The 21,046-nt window shown below is 49.1% G+C and overlaps 1 protein-coding gene across 1 annotated transcript in view; it reads right to left on the bottom strand.

The window, feature by feature from the left end:
* Window positions 1-672: 672 nt before the first annotated feature.
* The window catches only part of NCAPG (non-SMC condensin I complex subunit G), a 43,868-nt gene continuing 23,494 nt past the window's right edge, over window positions 673-21,046 (bottom strand). Inside the window, exons 9-21 of the mRNA XM_015426268.1 lie at window positions 18,159-18,282; window positions 16,438-16,527; window positions 16,138-16,317; window positions 15,842-15,952; window positions 14,223-14,342; window positions 12,276-12,509; window positions 10,866-11,047; window positions 9,276-9,450; window positions 8,429-8,590; window positions 6,669-6,849; window positions 4,889-4,963; window positions 2,707-2,785; window positions 673-1,115 (exon numbers count right to left, since the gene is read on the bottom strand). Of these exons, the coding sequence (XP_015281754.1) occupies window positions 992-1,115; window positions 2,707-2,785; window positions 4,889-4,963; window positions 6,669-6,849; window positions 8,429-8,590; window positions 9,276-9,450; window positions 10,866-11,047; window positions 12,276-12,509; window positions 14,223-14,342; window positions 15,842-15,952; window positions 16,138-16,317; window positions 16,438-16,527; window positions 18,159-18,282 (1,837 nt within the window). The 3' untranslated portion in view covers window positions 673-991. The remainder of the gene's footprint in view (window positions 1,116-2,706; window positions 2,786-4,888; window positions 4,964-6,668; window positions 6,850-8,428; window positions 8,591-9,275; window positions 9,451-10,865; window positions 11,048-12,275; window positions 12,510-14,222; window positions 14,343-15,841; window positions 15,953-16,137; window positions 16,318-16,437; window positions 16,528-18,158; window positions 18,283-21,046) is intronic.

The raw sequence follows: 21,046 nt of genomic DNA, 5'->3' as shown, positions 1-21,046 counted from the left end.
GAGACTGACTGGGAAAAGGGAAGCCTGGAGTGTTAAATCACACAGAGACATGGGCAGCCTCCTGTCTGGGTGGGCATCCCTGAAGACTTCGTATCTATTTAGGTTCATGGCTCTCGTAGCCCAGTAGTGCGCCCTCACAGGGAGAGAGCAATTCATAAGCTGGCTTTGAGTAAAGCCACTGCAAGCAATGAGAAAGGGGTGTGAAATGTACAGAAGGCCAAGTTGCTGCACACCCATCCACCACCGTGGCGTTTCTTGCAGGCATTTCCTCCGCAAACATATACTCCCAAGAATCTCACATACGTCCAGTACACATTTGGGTTATAGTAAAAAGCCCAGCAGTACCTTGAAAACAGAAACTTTATTGTAGCGTAAGCTTTCGAGAAACATACCTCTCTTCGTCAGATGCAGAGAACTGTGTTTCTTGAAAGCTGCTGCTAGAATGAAGTTTTGTAGTCTTCAAGGTGCCCCTGGGCTTTTTACTATTTTGCAGCAACAGACTAACACACCTGACTCCTCTGGATCTGTGACATTTGGGATAAGAAGAGACTGCTGGAATTGTGCCCACTGGCTTCTACCACAATGACGGGACTAGTTTAAAGTTCTGTTTCTCAGTTTGTATGAAAACCAACCAGCCATTAATTCAGAATCAAAAAAGAATTTCACCCCACACACTTTATTTCATGCAAATACGACAAAGACCGGGCATTTCCACCGGCACCATCAGCTGGACCTCTGAGGCATTGTGGAAGTCAGCTGCATTTAAAGTACAACCTGGCTAGTATTTTTTAAAAGGCTGTTCTCACAGACTTCTCTTAAAAAGCCACACAAGAACATGTTTCTCAAAGATAGCTGTCCTGGTTTAAAACGTGCCATAGTTCATCTACATTTTGTATTCTGGTTCTGCTCAACCTTTATGAACATGAGTTACTACGCTTTTTTTACACAGACATTACAACAGTGGATCCACTGCAACCATTGTGAGTGTTTGTCATTCCACTGATTCTTGGTCCAGAAGCTTTGAGAGGTTCATACGAGTTTTTTCCAGAGCTGCCGTTTTTGCTCGGCGGGATAATCTTGCACCGGCCAGGGGGACAGGCTGTTCGCTGGCTTCCCTGCTAAAGAAAGACATCTGGAAGTCACAAATGCAAACGGGTCCCGTTCAACAGTTTTAAACTAGATGCTGCAGCCAAGAAGAGGGCTGGTTATTTTGGGCCCCCGGGGAACTCTGGCCTTCCTCCTCTGAGACTCAACATTTCCAAGTCAGGGGTGCCTCTCTGAGCTCCCTTTGCAGACTCCACCCTCTGGCCTTTCTTCCCTTCATCTAGATCAGAGGTGTCAAACTCATTCGTTATGAGGGCCAGATCTGACATACATGTCACCTTGTCAGGCCAGGCCAAGTGTGCCATAAAATCAGGTAACGGAGATATAAACTGTGTAAAGGACAGCAGCTGGTAAGCTCCCAAGTTGTTGTATCCTCACTGCAAGGCCCCCTGGGCTGGGGTGGAGGGGTGGGAGAGGAAAACCCGTATGGACAGACTGGAGAGCCAGTGTACAGCACTGGGCAGACGCTCCCACTTTGTCTGAGTGCTGCAGATGAAGTTGTTCCACCACGCTAAAGCCACAGTCGGAGTGGCTCCGCCCACTCCCCCCCCCCCAAACAGCTTCCTGTTCCCTTCCTTGCACTAGTTGCTTGCGGACAGCATAAGAGCCCTAGATGGGCTGGTTCCAGACCTTATGTTTGACACCCCTGGTCTAGACCATTCTCTCTCCAGACTGCTATGTCCCAGGAAGGGACGAGAGCAGCTCAACCAATGGCAACCAAAGATTCATGCAGCTGCCCAATCCCTCTGCAGCATTTTCAGACACCTCAGCCAATCACTGTGGCATGCTCCATGATCCCAGGGCTATGTCTGAAGCACTGAAATCAATTGTCTTCAGACACTCCTTGTACTAACAAGAAATTGGAGGAACTGGGGGGGGGGGGGCACTGTCTAGCTTGTATACTTGTATACTTCATCAGAAACAATGAAAAAGCAGCAAAGAGGGTTTTTAATAAAAACCAAGAGCTACGAAAACCATTGGAATAAGACATTTGCCACATACATTCAGAAAAATTTTGCTTCCTGCATACTTGCACGATCGGGGTCATTTCCTGCAGGAGCAGAGCTCTGACAGTAAAGAGCCCAGGGGGCGGTCACATGCAACAACCCCACCCTCTGCTCCCAGCAGCCCTCAGTCAGAGCAAGAAGCAGCCAGATAAGTTGCAGAGCCCCCCCCCGGCCCCCCAGTCCAAAACAGTCCAGTGGCACCTTTAAGACCTAGTTTTATTCAGGTACAAGTTCTCCCTCCTCTGCGAGGGCAGATCTGCATGTCGTCCCCCCCCCCCAAATAGCTAGCAATCCAAAACAGTCCAGTGGAGCCTGAGCGGTGGGTGTTGCCTTCTGATACACTTCCGGTGATGTCAGGGGGTGTGGCACATGCAAATAAGTTATGCTAATGAGTTGTGCTAATGAGCTCCTGCACCTCTTTTTCTATGAAATGACCCCTGTGCACGATCATTGTCACAACACAACACAACACAACACAACACAATGAGATACAGATGTCCTATGTATAGTGGAGTAGGAGAGCTAAGATGGCTTGCTTCATCAAAAGACTGAGATCTGAAGTGTGGATACCGCCTGTTCATAAAAATATATTTACCTTTCACTTTCAGGCCTTACAATTCTACAGTTTCGTCTTCTGGGCATAGACTTTGCTTCCACTGTCTCTTTTCTCGGACCTAGAAATTGCAAATGAAAGATTTTTCTGGGCCCCATTAAGGCTCTGCTAAATTACAGACTCCAAAATTCTGTTGGTGTTTTGATGGAGCTTATTTAATGAGCCCACCCCAACTCTGCCCTTGCATCTTGTGCCCTAACGTTACCCTTCCACCACCACTAAAGGCAGACGAGCCAAAAGGTCGAAAATGCACCGACCTATTAGTGACTGGTAGATCTGGAGCCAAAACTAACAGACATCCAAGAAGCAGAGGCTTATAAAATGGCACATCCTTCCCTTCAAATAGAGCAGCATTTGTGCCCAAAATTGAAATGAATGCTGAATCTTCTCTAATTGAAATTAATGCTGAAATCTTCTCAAATTCACAACATCTAATGTCCAAAATGTGAATATGCATATGCCAACATCTGGGACACAATAATAATGCATTTTTTTTTTAGATTTACATCCCTTCCCATTACGAGAGCTCAGGGCAGCTAACGGCATATGGGACTCCCGGGAGGGGGACAAATAGGTCCAGGGGGAGAGAAATGGCGGGGGAGGTAACACCCCAGTTACAGACCTTTTATATAGCCAAACACCACCAAAAAAACCCCATTCACATAGAAAATAAATTCACGGGTGTAATATCAGAAATTCGGCAAGTTCCAGAGTCTTTTCCCTTCCCTTTCCTAGTGCAGTCTTCTCCCGCAAGGAGAGAGTGGGGTGCAGCTAAAGGGGGAATGGACAGAAATCCCACCCCGGTGTCAGCTTTTGCCCCGTTAGCAGCGCTCGCTCTGCTCACACCAGAGGGTTGGGGCAGGCATGATTTCTGCAGATCCTCTATTTTGTTATGTCTCCCACTCCTCTCTACAGACCCCACCCAGCCAATGCTCCAGAACAGCTTTCGGAGAGGCAAGGGGACTAGGGGTCTGCAAAAATAAATAAATAAAAAACACCCCGGTATTTTTCAGATTCAGGTATATTGAACTTGAAAAATATTGGTATTTCCTGATATACCCAAATCCCAATACCGGTATGGGGGCGGGGCCACGGTCATCCGAGGGAAAACTCTATGGTGTGGTCGCGTCACTTCCAGGTGATGTGGTTCCGGCACGCACGTGCACTCCCAGAGCACCGCTGGAGTCCCCCGCTCCAGCGCCGCTCGGACTTGGGAACCCTAGTTATACCCTATGGGGACCAATATAGTCAATGCTCCCCATAGGGTATAATGGAGAACTGATCCAGGGGTATCTCGGGCTCGGGGTGGGTGGGTGTTTTTTGAGGTACAGGCACCAAACTTGCAGCATAGCTGCTGAAGCCACTCCTCAAACCCCCCACAAGTTTAAAAATAAGATTGGACCAGGGGATCCAGTTCTATGGGCCCCAGAAGAAGGTGCTCCCATCCTCCATTGTTTCCAATAGAGGGATAAAAAAGCATTTAAAAGGATTGTGGTCCTTGCAGGGACTGCAAACCCTTTAAACACCTTCGGAGTTCACTCGCTGCAGAGTTGTGTGGCTTGGAAAAGGCATTTAAAGGGACCACAATCCCTTTAAATGCCGTTTTAAGTTTGGCTATCTGGTGGGCTCGAAAACCCCAAATATTTTCGGGTCTTGGCCATTTCGGATAGCCAAATGTAGCCCCAATTTAAAACTGGCTTTAAAACCCCCCAGAAAATATTGGTAAAGTATTTTTTGGGTATTTTTCCAGCTCAGTTTATGCTGAATGCACACCCTTAATGGGGACCTGATCTTGCAGACCGACATTCTCTGCATTCCTCCCCCCTCCCAAAAAAAAGGCCTCAGTTGTCCTCTATCCTGATCAATCCAAAGCAGTATGTGGGGATTCCAGGGGTTAAAAATTCCTGCAAGGGTCAGATTACAATGAAGTCAAAGTTAAGACTTCAGTGGCACCGACATTCCCATGGGGAGAGAGAGAACTGTTTTAGACAAGTAAGAACTACTGCAGTGCTCTCAACACAGAAACAAGGACATATTTGCTTCAGTGAATGTTTAAGTTTTAGGAACCAGAGGAACAGCACAATCTTGCAGGAGTTAACCCTTCACATAAAAGGCAAGAGGGGAAAACATTTCAGTGTGGAGGTGCGCTCTGTTCCGCTGGTACCTTTGCTTCTTGTTGATCTCAGCTTCACAGTTGTGCTCCCTCCCTCTTCACTAGCTTCAGCTGTTTCTTTTTCTCCTGTTTCAGACAGAAAACGCCATCAAGATACTAAAAACAGAGATGCTCAGCACCTGAGCTATGCAAGGCAGGCTTGCTCCAAGATAGGCCCTTTCGATGAATATATGCTTCAGAGCACTTGGGCCACATCCTTCCTTTACAACTTGGGCAGCATCCTTCCTGAGCTAAGCAGAAAGCCTTCTGGGAAATGCATTTCTATTATTTTAGCTAAGCTGCATCACCAGAAGATGGTTTGTTTTAATAATTCAGGAGAAAATTTACAGATCACCTCTGAACGGTTACTCCTCTCTCTCTGCTGGATTTCAAATAAACTCTAAGGTGAAGGATGTAGGAATGACTACCAAGGGATCAGCCATGTTCAAGGGGTACCTGGCAACAGGGCTCCAAAATAGAAGGCTCTTCTGGCTTGTGGGCCGGCCACTTCAGAGGGGGCCAGCTGGCACCAGCCCCAGATCACGGGGGGGCTGTAAGAAAAGCGGAGCACCTGGCTACCTACTGAAACTTTCCTCCAAGACTGCCCTCTAAAGATGCACATATTTGTTGACTTTGTAGCTCTTCTGCATCCCCCAAATGCTAGCTGAAAACTGGAAGACAAACTTGTCAGCCTTCGCAGTAGCCAGCCTAAAGTGATCGCCTCGTCCTTCCTCCTTCCATCCCTACTACTGCCACGGTCCTCGCTGTAGACACAGCCTGAACTGCAATCCCAGTTTGTTTGCTTGCTCTTTAAGACGTCAGAAAATCTGTCGGCCGTTTGTAAACATCGACTCCCCCCCCGCTGGACTTCTAATGAATTGTAAGGTGAAGGAACCCGGAATGGCAGCAGAGGGGTCTGCCCCGGGCCTTGGCAAGACCTTTTCATCCCGTCCATTCGTCTCTGGATCCAGATCCCAGGCTGAGCGAAAAACAGACACTTGCAGCAGTTCCCAGCCTTTCCCAGCCTGGGGGCACCTCTGGGAGCCGGACACAGGGTGGGGCGGTGCACCCACAAAATGGCTGCCGCGGGAGGCGGAGCCACCCACAAACAAGAAAAATCAAGAGCAGGGAAGAAGAGGGCTAAATTTTAAAAACATACTGGGGAAGGGGAGAGAGAGAGAGAGAAAGAGAGAATACAACCGGCATCATGGTGGCAGCTGCTGCCAAACCAGCAGTTTAATCTGTGCAGCCAATCAGATCTCTGTCAATCAATCAGAACCTTTATTGGCATATCAACAAAACAAACACCAGCAGCAGGGAGACAAGGATATGTCCTTTACCCCTGCATCTGAAACAATCTTCTCCTCTTAGAGGTACAACAGAGAAATTTAGCTACAGATTCAATGATCTCAGAATTATCGGAAGATAATAATGAAACGATCTTATAGCCATCAGATTGCCCTATTTGGCTCTCATAAAGAGGTTCTAGAAAAACATCACGAATATCAAAGTAAAAGGAACAATGCAGGAGAACACGCTCGATACTTCCACTCTCCCCCAAGCCAGAGGCACAATCAGATCTCTAATGGCCAATCAGAAGCCCTGCTGGCCCCACCACCTTCTAAAAGCACTTGGCAGCCCCAGGTGTCCACAGGCACCATCTTGGGACCCCAGTTACAGGTAAGCAACCTGCAGTTGTTTAGATTTGACATCTGTGCTGAAGATAGGTTCATAGTAGATTCTCTCTTTCTCTCACACACATGGACTCTTCAAGGACTATTACCCACATTACCTTCATCTTGATTAATGGGATTAGGCATTGCTCCGTCACTCTCTTGTTGCTTGTCTTGAGTTACTGGAGATGAGCCAGTCTCTTTGGATATTTCAGAGACTTCTCCACTGATGGGGCTTCCTTTATTTAAGCTGCTCTTCACTTTTTCAATAATCTTTAGGCATGTTTTATCCTTCACAACCTGACACAAATATTAATAATGTGCAGAAGTGTAAATTAATTGTTTAGGGGTCTACAAGAGACACACATCAATACCTGCCACGCACCTTTCCCTCCGTCATCTCAGACATACATGGGAGTTTTAGTTAATTGCAGGCTTATACACAATGAAAAAGGAATACATTATTCTGTAACAGTGAAAAAGGAATACTTTATTCCATATTAGTTGCCAAAAATTAGATCAAGAGCAGATTTGATATACAGAGTTGACTGAACATGGTAAAATGTCATCTCAAACTAAAATGTCCCTTAATTCTACAGGCTTCTTAGAATTAAAATACAAATAAAGGTTGTCAACAAACTGCATTCTCCAAAAATGAAACCGCAGAAGGGGAGTTCATTTCTTACAGGAACAGGTGAGGCTACCCCTTCGGCAAGGCCAGGCTTCCACCCAAGGGCTCCTTCCCGATTTTGCACCCTGGAAAGCAAACCCGTCACCTCACAGCGTCTGGGAGATCCTGTGCTCAGAGTGACCGGGGCTCTCCGGGACCGCACCCCATCGAGGGAAACCAGCTTCCAGGCAGGGCTTGGCCATCCCCCAGAATCACAGCTCATCTCCAGACTGCAGAGACCAGTCGCCCTGGAGAGCAGGGATGCTTTGGAGGGGGGACTCCGGGGCACTGCTCCCCACTGAGGTCCCCCTGGCTCCACCCCCAAATCTCCAGGAGTTTCCCAGTCGGGAGCTGGCCACCCCGACTGTCCCCTTCCTCTGCCAGTTGCCGGGAGGGGGGGGGTCTAGCAACCCTCACCCCATCCTACCTCGGGGACAACTTGAAGGGTCAAGTAGAGAGCCCACTGGTCAGGGATGCTCTCGGCTGATCCTGCATTGAGCTGGGGGGGGGGATTTGTGCCGGATGGCCTGTATGGCCCCTTCCCACTCTGGGATTCTATGATTCACAGGCCCACAAGGTCTCCTTTCCGGGATGCCTGGCCAAGATTGTACGTCCAGCTTTTATCCTGGCAACATATACCACCGGTCTTTGCTAGCAGCGATTACGGCACTCCCTTTCCCCCTCTGCTTCTATCCACAGCTTTGCTAAGCTTCCCCCACCCCAACCATTCTGTGTGTGTTTTTGGCGCAAGCAGCCCCATGGCTCCATTCACACACCTTTCCTCCCTGCTTTTCCAGGACAAGGCTATACAAGGAACTGGTCTTCCTTGTTCTCACGTTCCTCCTCTTCCCCTTCCTCCAGAAACTGCAGTTAATTTGCAATTCAAGAATTACACGTAGGCTGGATGTAGGTGTGATGTGGTCCATGGGGTCGCAGAGAGTCGGACTCGACTGTGTGACTGAACAACAAGGATATGACAACCGCCAAAGGCCAGTATTCAAGGGGAGTTCAGAAAGACAAACCTTGGGGAAATTTTATAGGGACAAAGAATTCTACACACTCCAGTTATGGTTTGTTTAAATTCTCTTTTTAGTTAATATTTAAGCATCACTCTAGTTGCTCACATTTCTTCTCAGTATCAAATTCATGTTTTTCACATAAATGTGTTTCAAAAGTGCAGAAAAATCATACCATCTGGTTTTCACATACCTCAAGAACCTCATCAAGCAGAATCAGGAGGTCTCTGGAGAAATCTTTATTTAATTCCAGGGAACTCAAAACTTTGGTATAGATACGGACATCTGGTGCACTTGGATCCGCCAAGATTTCATTGCAGACTTTCATCGCTAAGCTATCGTGCACTGTTAAGCCCTGGGAGGGGAAAGCCACCACAACACTGTGATATTTGGCTGCACATCCCCTTCAAAGGAAAAACTAAACTACGTGGCTAATAGTAACAACTCTTTCCACCCTGCATGCCTCTAAGCACACTACAGTTAATCCAGTGGAGCTAGGGGTCGCTTACCTCCGGGAAGTGGCTGGAGGTCTCTTGAGATGACAATTGCCCGGAGAAAATGACTCCTTAAGAAGGTGGGCTCTATGGCATTCTACCCCACTGAAGCCCCTCCCTTCACCAAACCCCACCCACCTCAGGCTCCACCCCCCCAAATCTCACGGTATTTCCCAACCCAGGACTGGTAACCCAAGCTGGAATCCACCTTTGGTGTTATGCATGCAAAAACCATAAAACAGCGGCCACTAAGGTAAAATTGGAGTTATGTTACTTTTCGTGCAAGCACATTAACATGATGCACACAGACACGCATCATTATAAGTCCAAACAAATTTGTGGTCACGAGGAATGTCCCCAGACCCACTTCCTGATGCAGAGCAGAGGTTTTCAGACTGCCTTCTGGTTGCTTCCTCCAAACCTTTTTCGGTGAGGAGAGCAGGAATAATGGCTTGGCAGAACAGTGGGCATTGGCCACAGTCAAGAAACGGCTCCTCAATCCCAACTCCAAGCCAGACGGTACCCCTGAAATGTGCATCCGCCTACCTGGAAATCCTGGGAAGCCTTTGTGCTTTGATTCAGTCCGCTCGGTCTTGTCAAGTCCACAAACAGCTCGGAGACGTTACTTGCATCCACTTCAGACAAGGGTGACGATGCAGGAGCATTGAACAAGATTTGCAACGTTGGAAGATAAGCTTCCTCAAAGCATTCCTGATTGGCCCTGGATTTTTTTAGATTTGGGAAACAAAGTGTTACTATAATGTGCTAAAGGTAAAGGTTCCCTTGCTCGAAAGCCAGTCGAGTCGGTCTCTAGGGTTGTGGTGCTCATCTCCGTTTCAAAGCTGAAGAGCCAGTGCTGTCCGAAGACGTTTCCGCAGTCATGTGGCCGGCATGACTAAACACCAAGGCACACGGAACGCTGTTACCTTCCCACCTATTTATCTACTTGCAATTTCTTGCTTTCGAACTGCTAGGTTGGCAGGAGCTGGAACTAGAAACGGGAGCTCACTCCGTCCTGCGGCACACTCGGGTCTCGAACTGCTGAACTACCCCCCTTCCACAGCCTGCAGTTCAGCGTCTTAACCACTTGAGCCACCGCAGCTCCCTCTATAATGTGTTACAGGTCTACTAAAAGGTGCCCATATCCTTTAAATCCAGTGTTCCAAAAAGTATTAACAGATTGGTATATGGGTTGACTTCTGGCGACCCTGTGAATTAATGTCCTCCCAAAGGTCCTCCCGTTAACAGCCTTGCTCAGGCCTTGCAGACGGAGGGCCCTCGTGGCTTCCTTGATGGAGTCCATCCGTCTCCTGTCGGGCCTCCCTCTTCTCCTGCTGCCTTCTGCTTTTCCTAGCATGACTGTCTTTCCCAGTGACTCTGCTCTTCGCATAACGTGACCAAAGTACAATAGCCTCAGCTCAGTCATTTTAACTTCTAGGGAGAGTTCAGGTCTGATTTCATTTACATGCAGCCAAATTCAAAAAGAACCTTTACACCGCAGCAACAGACAGAAAGAGAAAGAGCCAGTTGCAGACCAGGACTGAGGCCACACTCCTCCACTTGCACCTGGCTGATGACCTTGGGCAAGCCGTAGTTCTGATAAGAGCTGTCCTTGAAAAAGAGCCACTTCTGTCAGAGCTCCCTCAGCCCCACGCACCTCGCAGGGTGTCTGTTGTGGGGAGGGGGAGAGAAAGGAGTTTGTAAGCCGCTCTGAGACTGCAAGTGAAGGGCCATGGGGTATGAATCCAATCTCCTCTCTCTTCTTCTTTTCTTATTTGCATTGTAAGCCAAGGCCTTGGCTTGGATGGCCCCGGCTAGCCCAGTCTCATCAGATCTCCCAAGCGAAGCAGGGTTGGCCGTGGCCAGTAATCGGAGGGGAGACCTTCAAGGAAGACCAGGGCCGTGATGTGGAGGCAGGCCATGGGAAACGGCCTCTGAAAACCCTACAGGGTTGCCAGAAGTCAGCTGTGACTGGTGGCAGAAAACCACAAAACCCTGCCCTTGAGTTCCGATAAAGTAGAAGGCCACTAATAACTGTTTTAAGTAGATTAATACGTTCTATTTCTGCTGAACTGTGCTTGGGGTACGTTACCGTTCATACTATGTGGAATGTAGAGAAGGAAGCAAGAGCCATACCTATTTGAATAAGCAAACGAAGGGAAGAAAACGCCCAAGCAGTGCCGGAGATGAGTGTCTTCTTCAGTTACGGGATTATACCACAACAGAACAAGTCGAGACAGGAGTTTGGCGCTGATCAGTCGCCCAGAGAACATAAGCTTGGCCAGGCCCTCAGCAGCCTCGGTCCTGAGTTCGGAAACCTGGAGAAGAGTTGTCAGAGGGGCATGGATCCCCAGGCTGAGCAGCGACACGTCCCATTTCTACCCCATAAAGGGTCCCACTCAACAATACTTCAGCAACGACCCATGCACATCCTTTCTGGGCTGTGTACCCCCCCCCCCACTCCTGCTACAGCTGGAGCTTAAGGAATGGAAGACAGTGCATTGGCCTCTCTGCCATGGCATTCCCTTTTCTCACTGCCATGGGCTGCCCCACACAGCATGTATGGGTCGGCAGGCAGAAATCAACTTCCCAGAGAAAAGAAAAGTCTGCTGGCTTCTTCCATCTCTTTCCTGCTCCCCCTCCCCTCCCCCATGGTCGCTCACAATGACCAAGGGCACAACAGCTCTTTTATGGAGTGAAGGGGCTCTTCCGTATTCTAATTTCCGTTGCTTGTGTGTCCTTATTGCTTAATTTCTCTTTTCTTTTCTGCACGTTTCGATCCTTCTAGTGGTGATTTTGACATTGCATGGCTGTATGTCCAGCATAAAGACCTGCCATTTAAATCTGCCGGGAGATATGTCGGACATGCAGCAATATAATATGGAAGTGACCACTAGAGAGAGCAAAACATGTGTTGGAATGTCCCCCTGAAGAGACAGGGACACACAAGCAGTGACAGTGAGGACATGGAAGAACCTGACATAAACAAAAGAGATTGCTTTCCTTAAATATTTAGATGAGACACCTTTTAATTCCCCAAACGCTTTAATTAAAAGTGTTATGGAAATTGAAAGACCTCCTTTGGGGACACAAACATGTTTTCCCCCCACACCAAACCCCACTGAGGTCAGGCCAGAAAAAATCAACAAAATAAGCACAGTAGCAGCTCTCTACTCAAACACAGAAGCAGCATTTTGAAGCTGCATTAATCGGCAGAGGGGCATGAAACTGCCTTGTACTGGATCAGACCTTCTGGGTCCACCATAATCAATCTTGTCTACTCAGCCTGGCAGCAGCTCTCCAAGGTCTCAGGCAGAGGTCTTTCACGGCCAGATAGTTTAAGTGGAGGTACCAGGGATTGAACCTGGGACTTCCTGCATGCCAAGCAGATGCTCTACCACTGAGGCACACCCCTTCCCCTTAACTGCTTAAGGATTTTCTCCATCTAGACAACCTTTTCTAAAAAGATTAAGCCAAAACTGCATCTTATTCATTCTCCAAACTCACACCCCCTATAAGCATGTTTGCTGGCATGCATCCTTTTACCTCGCTGTCTAAGAACCCTGAAAGAAGCTGAAGGAGGTTGTGGGTGGTAGCCATCTCTTCTTCTTCAGTTTCCTTGGTCGCCTCTGCGGACAGGCCATTTTCATCCTCCTCATTTCCACTGTGGGAATGGCCGCCTTTGTTGGCTTTGAAGGGTTCTATCCCAAACATCATCAGCTGGTCAAAGATGGCCTTTAAAGCACTTAGCTTGACCTTCATTTCATCAATCTGCAATATCTAGATGATGTTTTAGATAAACGACAACAAAGGTCTTATTTCCAGGGCAGCATAAACAAACAACAGCACTAATACACAAAACCCAGACCCCCATACCACAAAGCCCCAGACCCAGAGAGCAACAAGGCAGACGCAAGGCTCCACCAAGGGGGCATGGCTGCTGAAAGATCCCATCTCTGGCTGCCGTCCCGCCTTACCTTCATGGGGGGCAGGGGTGGGGGTGGGGTGCTCTCAGGGCAGGGCTCGAAACGAAGTTCTTTACCGGTGGGCAGGAGGACAGCAGTCCTTTGGGACTCCTCAGACCCCTGTTAAACTGTCTGCTGGTCATGCTGCCCTTAAACCCCCCCCCACCCCTCGATCTGTCCTGAAGATATAAGCCTGGCTTTTATTCTGCACAGTTCTCTGTTCCAAAAGTCATCAGAAATCAGGAATGGAAGTGTAACAGCCTTCACCGCGAAATCCCCAAGTGGCCCCAAATAAGGCAAGGCTCCGGTTTTACTTGGTACTCTAGGCTCTCTTGCTCTCTCGCCCGTCAAAGTGCTGGCAACCCAAGACAGGAAAAAAAGATAGAAAGCAGGAAGAAAAGGAAGCCTCTTTAGTAACGAGCATCTTGTCCAAAACTGGTGTGTGCATTGTTTGGCAGCTGAAACGATCGGACGAGGTCTGTTCTCTGCAGAAGAGAGCTTCCCGTTTATGTCCCTGAAGGGACTGGGATTCCATGACCAAGATTCACCCCCTGCCCGGGGGGAGGGGGGAGAGCCCAAAGCACAACCAGACACAAGGAACAAGGAGATATTTCCTCTGGGGAGCAGCCTCATACCTGCCTCCTGGGGGAACACCCTACAAGAGTCCCCCCGCTCCAAGCACCTTGTCAGATCTGGTAGGGTGGGGGCTGCTACTGGAAAACAGAAGTCCCCTGGGCCTTGGGATAGAATTCCGACCCCAGCAATGACATGGGATAGAAACAGAAGACATGGTTCATGGATAACAGCATGTGAGCGTCTCAGAAATTCAAGGGCCTGGATGGAAGTACGGACTGGGGACAGACAGAGTGACACACACCCCAGTCACGTCCCCTTACCCCGCAGCAAAGGAATCGTTAGCAGAAATTGCTTGGGGCACTTGGCTCTGCTCCCCTCACTGCTCTCCCTCTTGCAGAAACAGGCACTGAAATGGAAAGGCCCAATGGCCCAGTCCGATTTTACCCATGCGAGCACTAAGTAATGATACGCGGAACTCTGCAAAGTCCACCCCTCCAGGTCGTGAGTTCCTCGGAGCCCCCGCCGGCATAGCCCCGAAGCGGCTCCCACTTCCAGGGAAGTGTCCTTCGGATTTGGCATGGTGACTAAGCCCTCACCTGAACAGACCACAGTAGGCCGACTCCGGATTGCCTTTGGAGTCTTGCATTACGGAGGCAACGCCCCAGTTTTGCTGGAAGAGCAGCACCAACCCGACTCAGCTCAATGCCACACAAGGAAGCATCAAGAACCCGGTCCAGAATCTGTGCTTTTCCTGTACCAGAGCCGGATGGTCACAGGGAAGCCCAAGTTGTCGACACGGAGTGGGATTTTCCACAACAGGTTCCCGCATTAACATTCCCCCTTCCCATAAAAAGCAGTGCGAGTCAAGTGCCCCCATGACTTCCGTGAGTAACAAAAACCTGCTAATTCAAGAGTGGTAATGTCAATAAGGCCCCAATGTAGACATCGTTACCTGCAGTAGCAAGGGAAGGTGCTGGCTGGCTAAGTCTTTGCTCTGCAGACCACAGGAGCCCAGACACAAAACGGCCATATTTCTTACAGCTGGATGGATGTTCATAATTCCTGGAATTATCTGAAGTGGCAAGCACATAAGACATTGACAGAAGCCATGTTTCAAGCCGTGGGCGGGCCTTTACCTAGGACTGCACTTTTGATTCTTACCATTCAAGTTACTCTAGACCGGGGGGGTCCCCCACTGGGTGGCCGTGGGTACCATGGTGCCCACCAACACCTCTTCCTGGTACCCGCCAAATGTTCTAGAATGTGGGAGGGGCCAGCTGGGGCTTTTGCCCAGCCAGACTTCTGAGTGGCTGTGCTTTGGCAGCCGCTGCCCCCGCAGCACAAGGAGCTCCACGATGTGACTGAAGGGAAGCTGCAGCGGCCACCTTGTGGCCAGCCGTGCCTCCTGTGACAGTGGTTTTGTGGCTGCGCCCACCAGGCTTTACCAAAATCCCAAAGGTGCTTGCAGGCTCAAAAAGTTATCTATTTTATTTGTCTTGGCCGAGGCCAGCTCAGGGCGGCTTACACGGAGTAAAACATATAAATCACAATTAAAACAGTTTTAAAACCGACTAAAACCATCAAATAGAATAAAGTGCTAATAATCATATATTGTTTAGCGGTGGCAGTTGTTATTCCATGGTCCCTTCTCGCAGTCGGTGCGCAGGTCTTTCCTTCTGGCGGCTGGCACAGACAGCTGTTGTTGGCGACTCGAGGGGGCAGGGCTCTCTGGCTTCAGCTGTTAAAGGTCCGGGGTCCCTGTTCTAGACTAAACCAACAGGAATCAAGGGGCTTGGACCAGGGGACTCTACACAGGATGGCATTGTAAATGGCCACGTGGGAAAACAGCTGATTTTTCTCTCCACCTCCCCAACTTTCAAGTCTGTCAGGGTGCCCCAAACTGTGTGACACATCCTGGGAAAAACAAACTGGTCAACGTTTTCGTGGGCTAACAATTCCTGTTGACATATTTACAAAGATAGAACAACTGTCGGCATGCTTGCGGAGTAAAGTGGTAAATGAATTGTGGTATTAAATTCTTGCAAGCCAAATCAAATTCAAATTCAAGCCAAATTCAGCCTCCCACAGATCAGTGCTCAACAAGTAATGCCTAGCAATCCTTCTGTGAGGGCCAGAATGTGGGGCCGCTTGATACTGCAAGCATGAGCTGCCTTCTTATAGAAAGAGTCTCTCTTTCTGGTGGACCCTTCTGTTTCTGTACACGAAGAAGAAGAAGGGATTGGATTTATACTCCGCCCTTCACCTGGAGTCTCAGAGGGGCTTACAATCTCATTTCCCTTCCCCTCCTCACAACAGACACCCTGTGAGGTAGGTGGGGCTGAGAGAACTCTTGACAAAAACTGCCCTTTCAAGGACTGCTCTGAAAGAACTTGTGACTGACCCAAGGTCACACCAGCCGCTGCATGCACAGACTGACAGAGACCAGAAACAAGACACAGACCCAAGGATAACCACCTAAGGGAATATTTGAGCCCACAAGCATTATCTGCTCACAATACATCTTTTGAACTCTGACGCAGGTCACACACTCTTGTGTTTGTTGCCACATACCAAAGATTCGATTATCCCATCCATGGTTGGGCCTAATCCTTTGGAAAGGGAGAGCTGTTTGAGGAGTTCGTTGCACATCGTCAGGCATTTCAGCAGCGTTTCAGGATCGTCCTTTGGAAGCATAAATGAGCTTATCAAGAAGGGAGACAAGCACCGTCTGATCTCCTTCACGCCTCCTCCAAGCAAAACTATAATGACGCTGCCTCCCACATACACACACGTACTGAATATTTCACAGATACCCCCATGTTTGTACATGAAATCACTGCAACATGGCAAAAGATAAGTGGCAGAACCTTTTCCACGGAGACTTCTTTAGTCTGAGGCTCCTCTGACTCTTTTAACAGGTCGCTTTTGGTGCTTTCCAACTCCAGGATTCTCTGCTTCAACAACGATGCCTGGCTAAAGTCCTGCGCACCCACACTCTGCTCTAGTGCATCTTTTGCTTCCATCAGTTTCACTTTTATTTCCGCCAACTGGAAGGAGAAGTAGACATGAGACCACAAATTCACTGAATGCACTTGCTTCTGAAAGAGATCCAGAGACACTCAGGGCTCCGAACTGTTATATTAAACAGATGGGGCCCCTCCACTTACTTTGAGTTGTTGCTTTCTTATTGCGGCTGCATCTACAGGCTGGTCGACTGTAACGAGCGCTTCACGAACCTCTGAAATGGTCTCCGCAACCTAGTAAAGTAGACCAAGCTAAGACGGAGCCACGAGAGAGAAGCCGCCACCCTCACCCTCTTCTCAGGCACTGCGGGGGGGGGGGGGGTCCCCTGCTTTGCAGGGGGGGGCTCCTCCTCCACGCAGCTCTCCACAGAAAGCACCAGACCGAGCAGCAGCCGACTGAACCTTCCACCCACCCCGGGAAGCTTTTGGAAGTCTCTTAGCGACCCTAAAAGCCTTCCATGTAAAAAAAACCAGTGAGAAGTCACTATAACACTAGATCAAGTAGAGTGGATACTAAGATACTATGCAGTGATGGGGGGGGGGCTTCATTAAGATGCAACAATCAAAGCCAAACTTCTGAAATACAAGGCAAACTTTGGGAAAAGTCACTTCAAAAATTAAAAGTGGCCTTGTCACACAAAGACACTGTATTTTAAACACTGGGGAATGGGTTCCTCTATATTCTTCAACATACACACACATGGAACTAAACAAAGGTGTCATGACCCTGGGCCTACTGGTGCAGCCTATGGGCTCTGGTGCGGCCTAGTGGCTCCAGGGAAGCCTGCATAGGAGTAGGCATCAGGGCCTACATTTCCCAGGCTCCCCCTGAACCCTGTGATTGGGTAACAGGAGATTTTGGAGGGAAATCTACATCAGCAGGGGAGCTCCCAGAGTGGGAGGGGTTTTTCTCTCCCAGGGAGCAGGGCTGGTGGAAGCTGCTGCAGACAGAGGAGGGATCCCTCATCCAAGGAGGGGGTGAGTGAGGCTGAGAACAAGCACCTAGGGAAGGGGAGGACTGTGTAGACAGGCTCCTTAGGATGGGGGGGGGGGGGGGGCGAACTCATTTGTTATGAGGGCCGGATCGGACATAAATGAGACCTTCTTGGGCTGAGCCGTGTGTGTCATAAAACGTAATGCCAGGTAGTGGAGATAGAAACTTTATAAAGGGCAAAAGGACAAAGATTTTCCTTTTACTTAAAATAAAAACAGGCTTAAGACATTAGCTCTGTAAGCTGCAAAGCTACTTTTGATTTACTGACATTCACCACAGAAATCTCCTGCTCAGAGTTCTAAGTCTAGGACCGGGTCTAAAACATGAAATGGCTGAGTGATTAAGAGAGTCTGGGGAAGCAAGCTGTGGTGTAGCAGCAGCAGCAGAACTGGAAGCGGGAGATGGGCCACTTCCACTGCGGACCTGACGGAAGCCCTCTTGGGGGGGGGGGGGTCTGATCCGGCCCCCAGGCCACGTGTTTGACACCCCTGCCTTAGTATGTATTATTTTACTGATTCACCTGCCTTTACTTTGCTCATTTTCCCTACTTGTTGTTAATCTACAGTTGTTGTTAAATAAAGCTATTTGTTACTCTGCCTGAGTCCTCACGCCTCATTTGGTCATGTACAAGGGGAAACCTGTTGTGAGAGTCCTGTGACAAGGAGTCGGGTGGGTGCCCTGGGCCCTCCTGAGGAGACCCCAGACCAGAGTGGTGGCAGCCAGGAGTGAACCTTCCTAGCTGCCGCTCGCAACAAAAGGGTATTGAGATTTTTTTTTGTATGTTGCAAGGAAAATGCTTAATGCTAGCAAATGCCATGCACATGAAAGAGAGAAACCAAAACGGAACCGATGTACTAATGCAACTGCTTACGATCTGTATTCTTCGATCATCGTCTTTCAGAATACTGAGCAGTTTCTCCGTAACCGGCGGTACAAGGGACGCTGAGGTGGTGGGAATCATCAGAATTTCTTGCAAGACGGCCAAAAGTCTTTTCCTTCATGATAAAAAAGAGACACTTTAATGAAGTCTTGTGCATCACTCATTATTTGGGAAAAAATACTAATTCAGTTGTTTAAAAAATATTATTGATTTTGAACGTTATGATGATGATTTTTTAATTCCAAAGACATATAATCAACTGGTCTGGTCTGATAATACAAAGAATACGCCCCTGTTTGATTGGTGAAAAGAGGGGACTCGCTGATCCTCAACATCCATTTGAATGAATCAGCTCGGATGGGGAATGGCTTATGACATCATTCTTCTCTCCATTTTATCCTCACAACAGCCAGCCTGCGAGGTGGGCAAGACTGAGAGTGAGTGGCCCACGGTCACCCTGCAGACCTCCATGGTGGAGCAAGGATTCTAACCCAAGGCTTCCGGATCCTAGACTGACACTGACCACTACACCACACTGTCTCACACAAAACATTGTCCTGACTGGTTTAATAGTGGTTTGGTTCCCTTCCAATGAACCACCCCAGCACCACTCACGAAATGGTTCAAAACAGAAACGACAATGGCTTCGGCTGGCAGGGGGGTTGGGGGGGGGGGGAGACCGAGTATGTGTTGCAAGAAAAGGCTGAAGAGTCTGGAACTTTCCAGTTTAGAAAGGAGACAACGGGGGGGGGGGGCCCGCCATGATCGTGATTTATAACATGATGCATGGGGTGGAGACAATTGACATGGGGTGGAGACAAGTTGACAAAGATAACTTTTTCTCCCTCTGCCAAAATACTAGAACTGGAGGGCATCCAATGAAGCTGATGGGGAGTAGGTTCAGGACAGAGAAACAGAAATACTACTTTACACAGAGAGTGATTAAAAGGTGGAATTTGCTGCCAGAGGATGCAGTGATGGCCACAGCAATGAACAGCTTTAAAGGGGGATTAGACAGATTCATGGAGGAACAGTCTGTCAGCAGCTACTAGCCATGGTGGCGGAGAGGAACCTCCACATTCAGAGGGATCCCAGAACCAGGAGGCAACCTCAGGGGAAGGCCTCGGCCTCTCTGCCCTGTTGTTAGCTGTCCAGAAAAACCGTTTGGCCACTGTGTGAGACACGAGGCTGGCCTAGATGAACTATTGGTCTGATACAGCAGGGCTCATCTTATGTTCTTCATCACCTCTGGCATGGAACAGATACGGGGGACTTGAGAGGTTGCATGAGGGGGCACCGACACTGGCAGCAGAGGAGTGCTTTCCTGAATTTGGGGGGGCGGACAGGGGGGAGAGAATAGAAAAACGTTGCTGCTTTGTTGGCTAGCCTTGTTGGGGGTGTGTGTGACAAGACAGCTGATTGTTGTTCCAAGAGTGAGCGGCCAAAGATTCCTGGGAGAAGCTTCCCTGCCTTCACACTGCTGGTGGCCAAGAGCAAGCAATCAGTGTAATGAAGTCTTTCCGTTAGTCGGGTGCTGGGCAGGCCGGCGGAGATACCAGCCAGGCCTCTGGCAGGGAAGAGGGAGAAAGAGGAAAAACAGGTTGCTTACCAGTAACTGGTGATCTTCGAGTGGTCATCTGTGCATTCACACCAATGGGTTTAGTGCGCCTGCGCTGACCCGACCGGTGCTGTAGCAAGCTATGTTTCAAAGGATTTTCGCGCGAGTCCCACTGAGCATGCGCAGGAACCCCAGCGCGCATGCTCAGAGGGGACGGGCGCGGAGATCCCACCAGTTCCTTCAAAGCACCGCCGCCAATCAACACCTATCAAAAAATCAGGAGCTGACAGCAGAGGGGAAGGAGGGCGGGTGGTGTGAATGCACAGATGACCACTCGAAGATCACCAGTTACTGGTAAGCAACCTGTTTATCTTCTTCGTGGTCTCTGTGCTTCACACCAAGGGGAGACTAGGGAGCCATATCCTACCTGGAGGAGGGTGCTGGCAGGATGTTCATCGCTGGGCTGAAGACAAAACGTGACGGCCGATGCTGTCATTGGTGCGTCGGACGTCGAGGGCGTAGTGCCTGATAAATGTATTGGGCGTAGCCCACGTGGCAGCTTTGCAGATGTCATGTATTGGCACACCTTTCAGAAAAGCCGTAGATGTCGCGAGAGCCCTAGTGGAGTGAGCTCTGATGGGACCAGGCAACGGCTGTTTTGCCAGGAGGTAGCAAAGACGAACCAATTCCACTATCCACTTGGATAGACGCTGGGCTGTTATACGAGACCCCAGGCGAGGTGACGCATATGAAAGGAATAGATGGGGATCTTTCCTAGTTGGATGTGTCCTTTTCAGGTAGAACAAGAGAGCCCTCTTGACATCCAGTGTATGCAGTAATCTATCCTCAGCAGATACTGGATTTGGAAAGAAAGTCGGCAAGAAGACTTCAGCTTGCAGATGGAATTCGGAAATTACTTTAGGCAGGAACGAAATGTCCGGTACCAATCTGATTCCGTCAGGAAGTACGGAAAGGTAAGGGGCGTCGTGCCTGAACGCCAAAAGTTCTCCAACTCTCCTGGCCGACGTAATTGCAACCAAAAATGCTGTCTTCCACGCTAGGAGACGCAGTTCGCATGTGGCCAGAGGTTCAAAAGGCTTCCGTGTAAGTTGGCGCAGGACCAGGGGAAGGTCCCAAGGCACAGGCGGAGACTTGAGTGGAGGATAAAGGCGAAGTAAACCTTTCAGGAAGCGTTTGGTAACTGGATGGGTGAACAGTGAATAACCATCAACTGGAACATGAAAAGCTGACAATGCAGCCAAATAAACACGCAACGAGGAGTGGGAGAGCCCCGAGTCAGCGAGGGATAAAATAAATGAAA

Source organism: Gekko japonicus, unplaced genomic scaffold (genome assembly GCF_001447785.1).
Source record: "Gekko japonicus isolate JY-2015 unplaced genomic scaffold, Gekko_japonicus_V1.1 scaffold451, whole genome shotgun sequence".
Classification (NCBI taxonomy): domain Eukaryota; kingdom Metazoa; phylum Chordata; class Lepidosauria; order Squamata; family Gekkonidae; genus Gekko; species Gekko japonicus.
The sequence above is the reverse complement of the archived record's forward strand: the minus strand, read 5'-3'. Positions and strand labels throughout refer to the sequence as shown.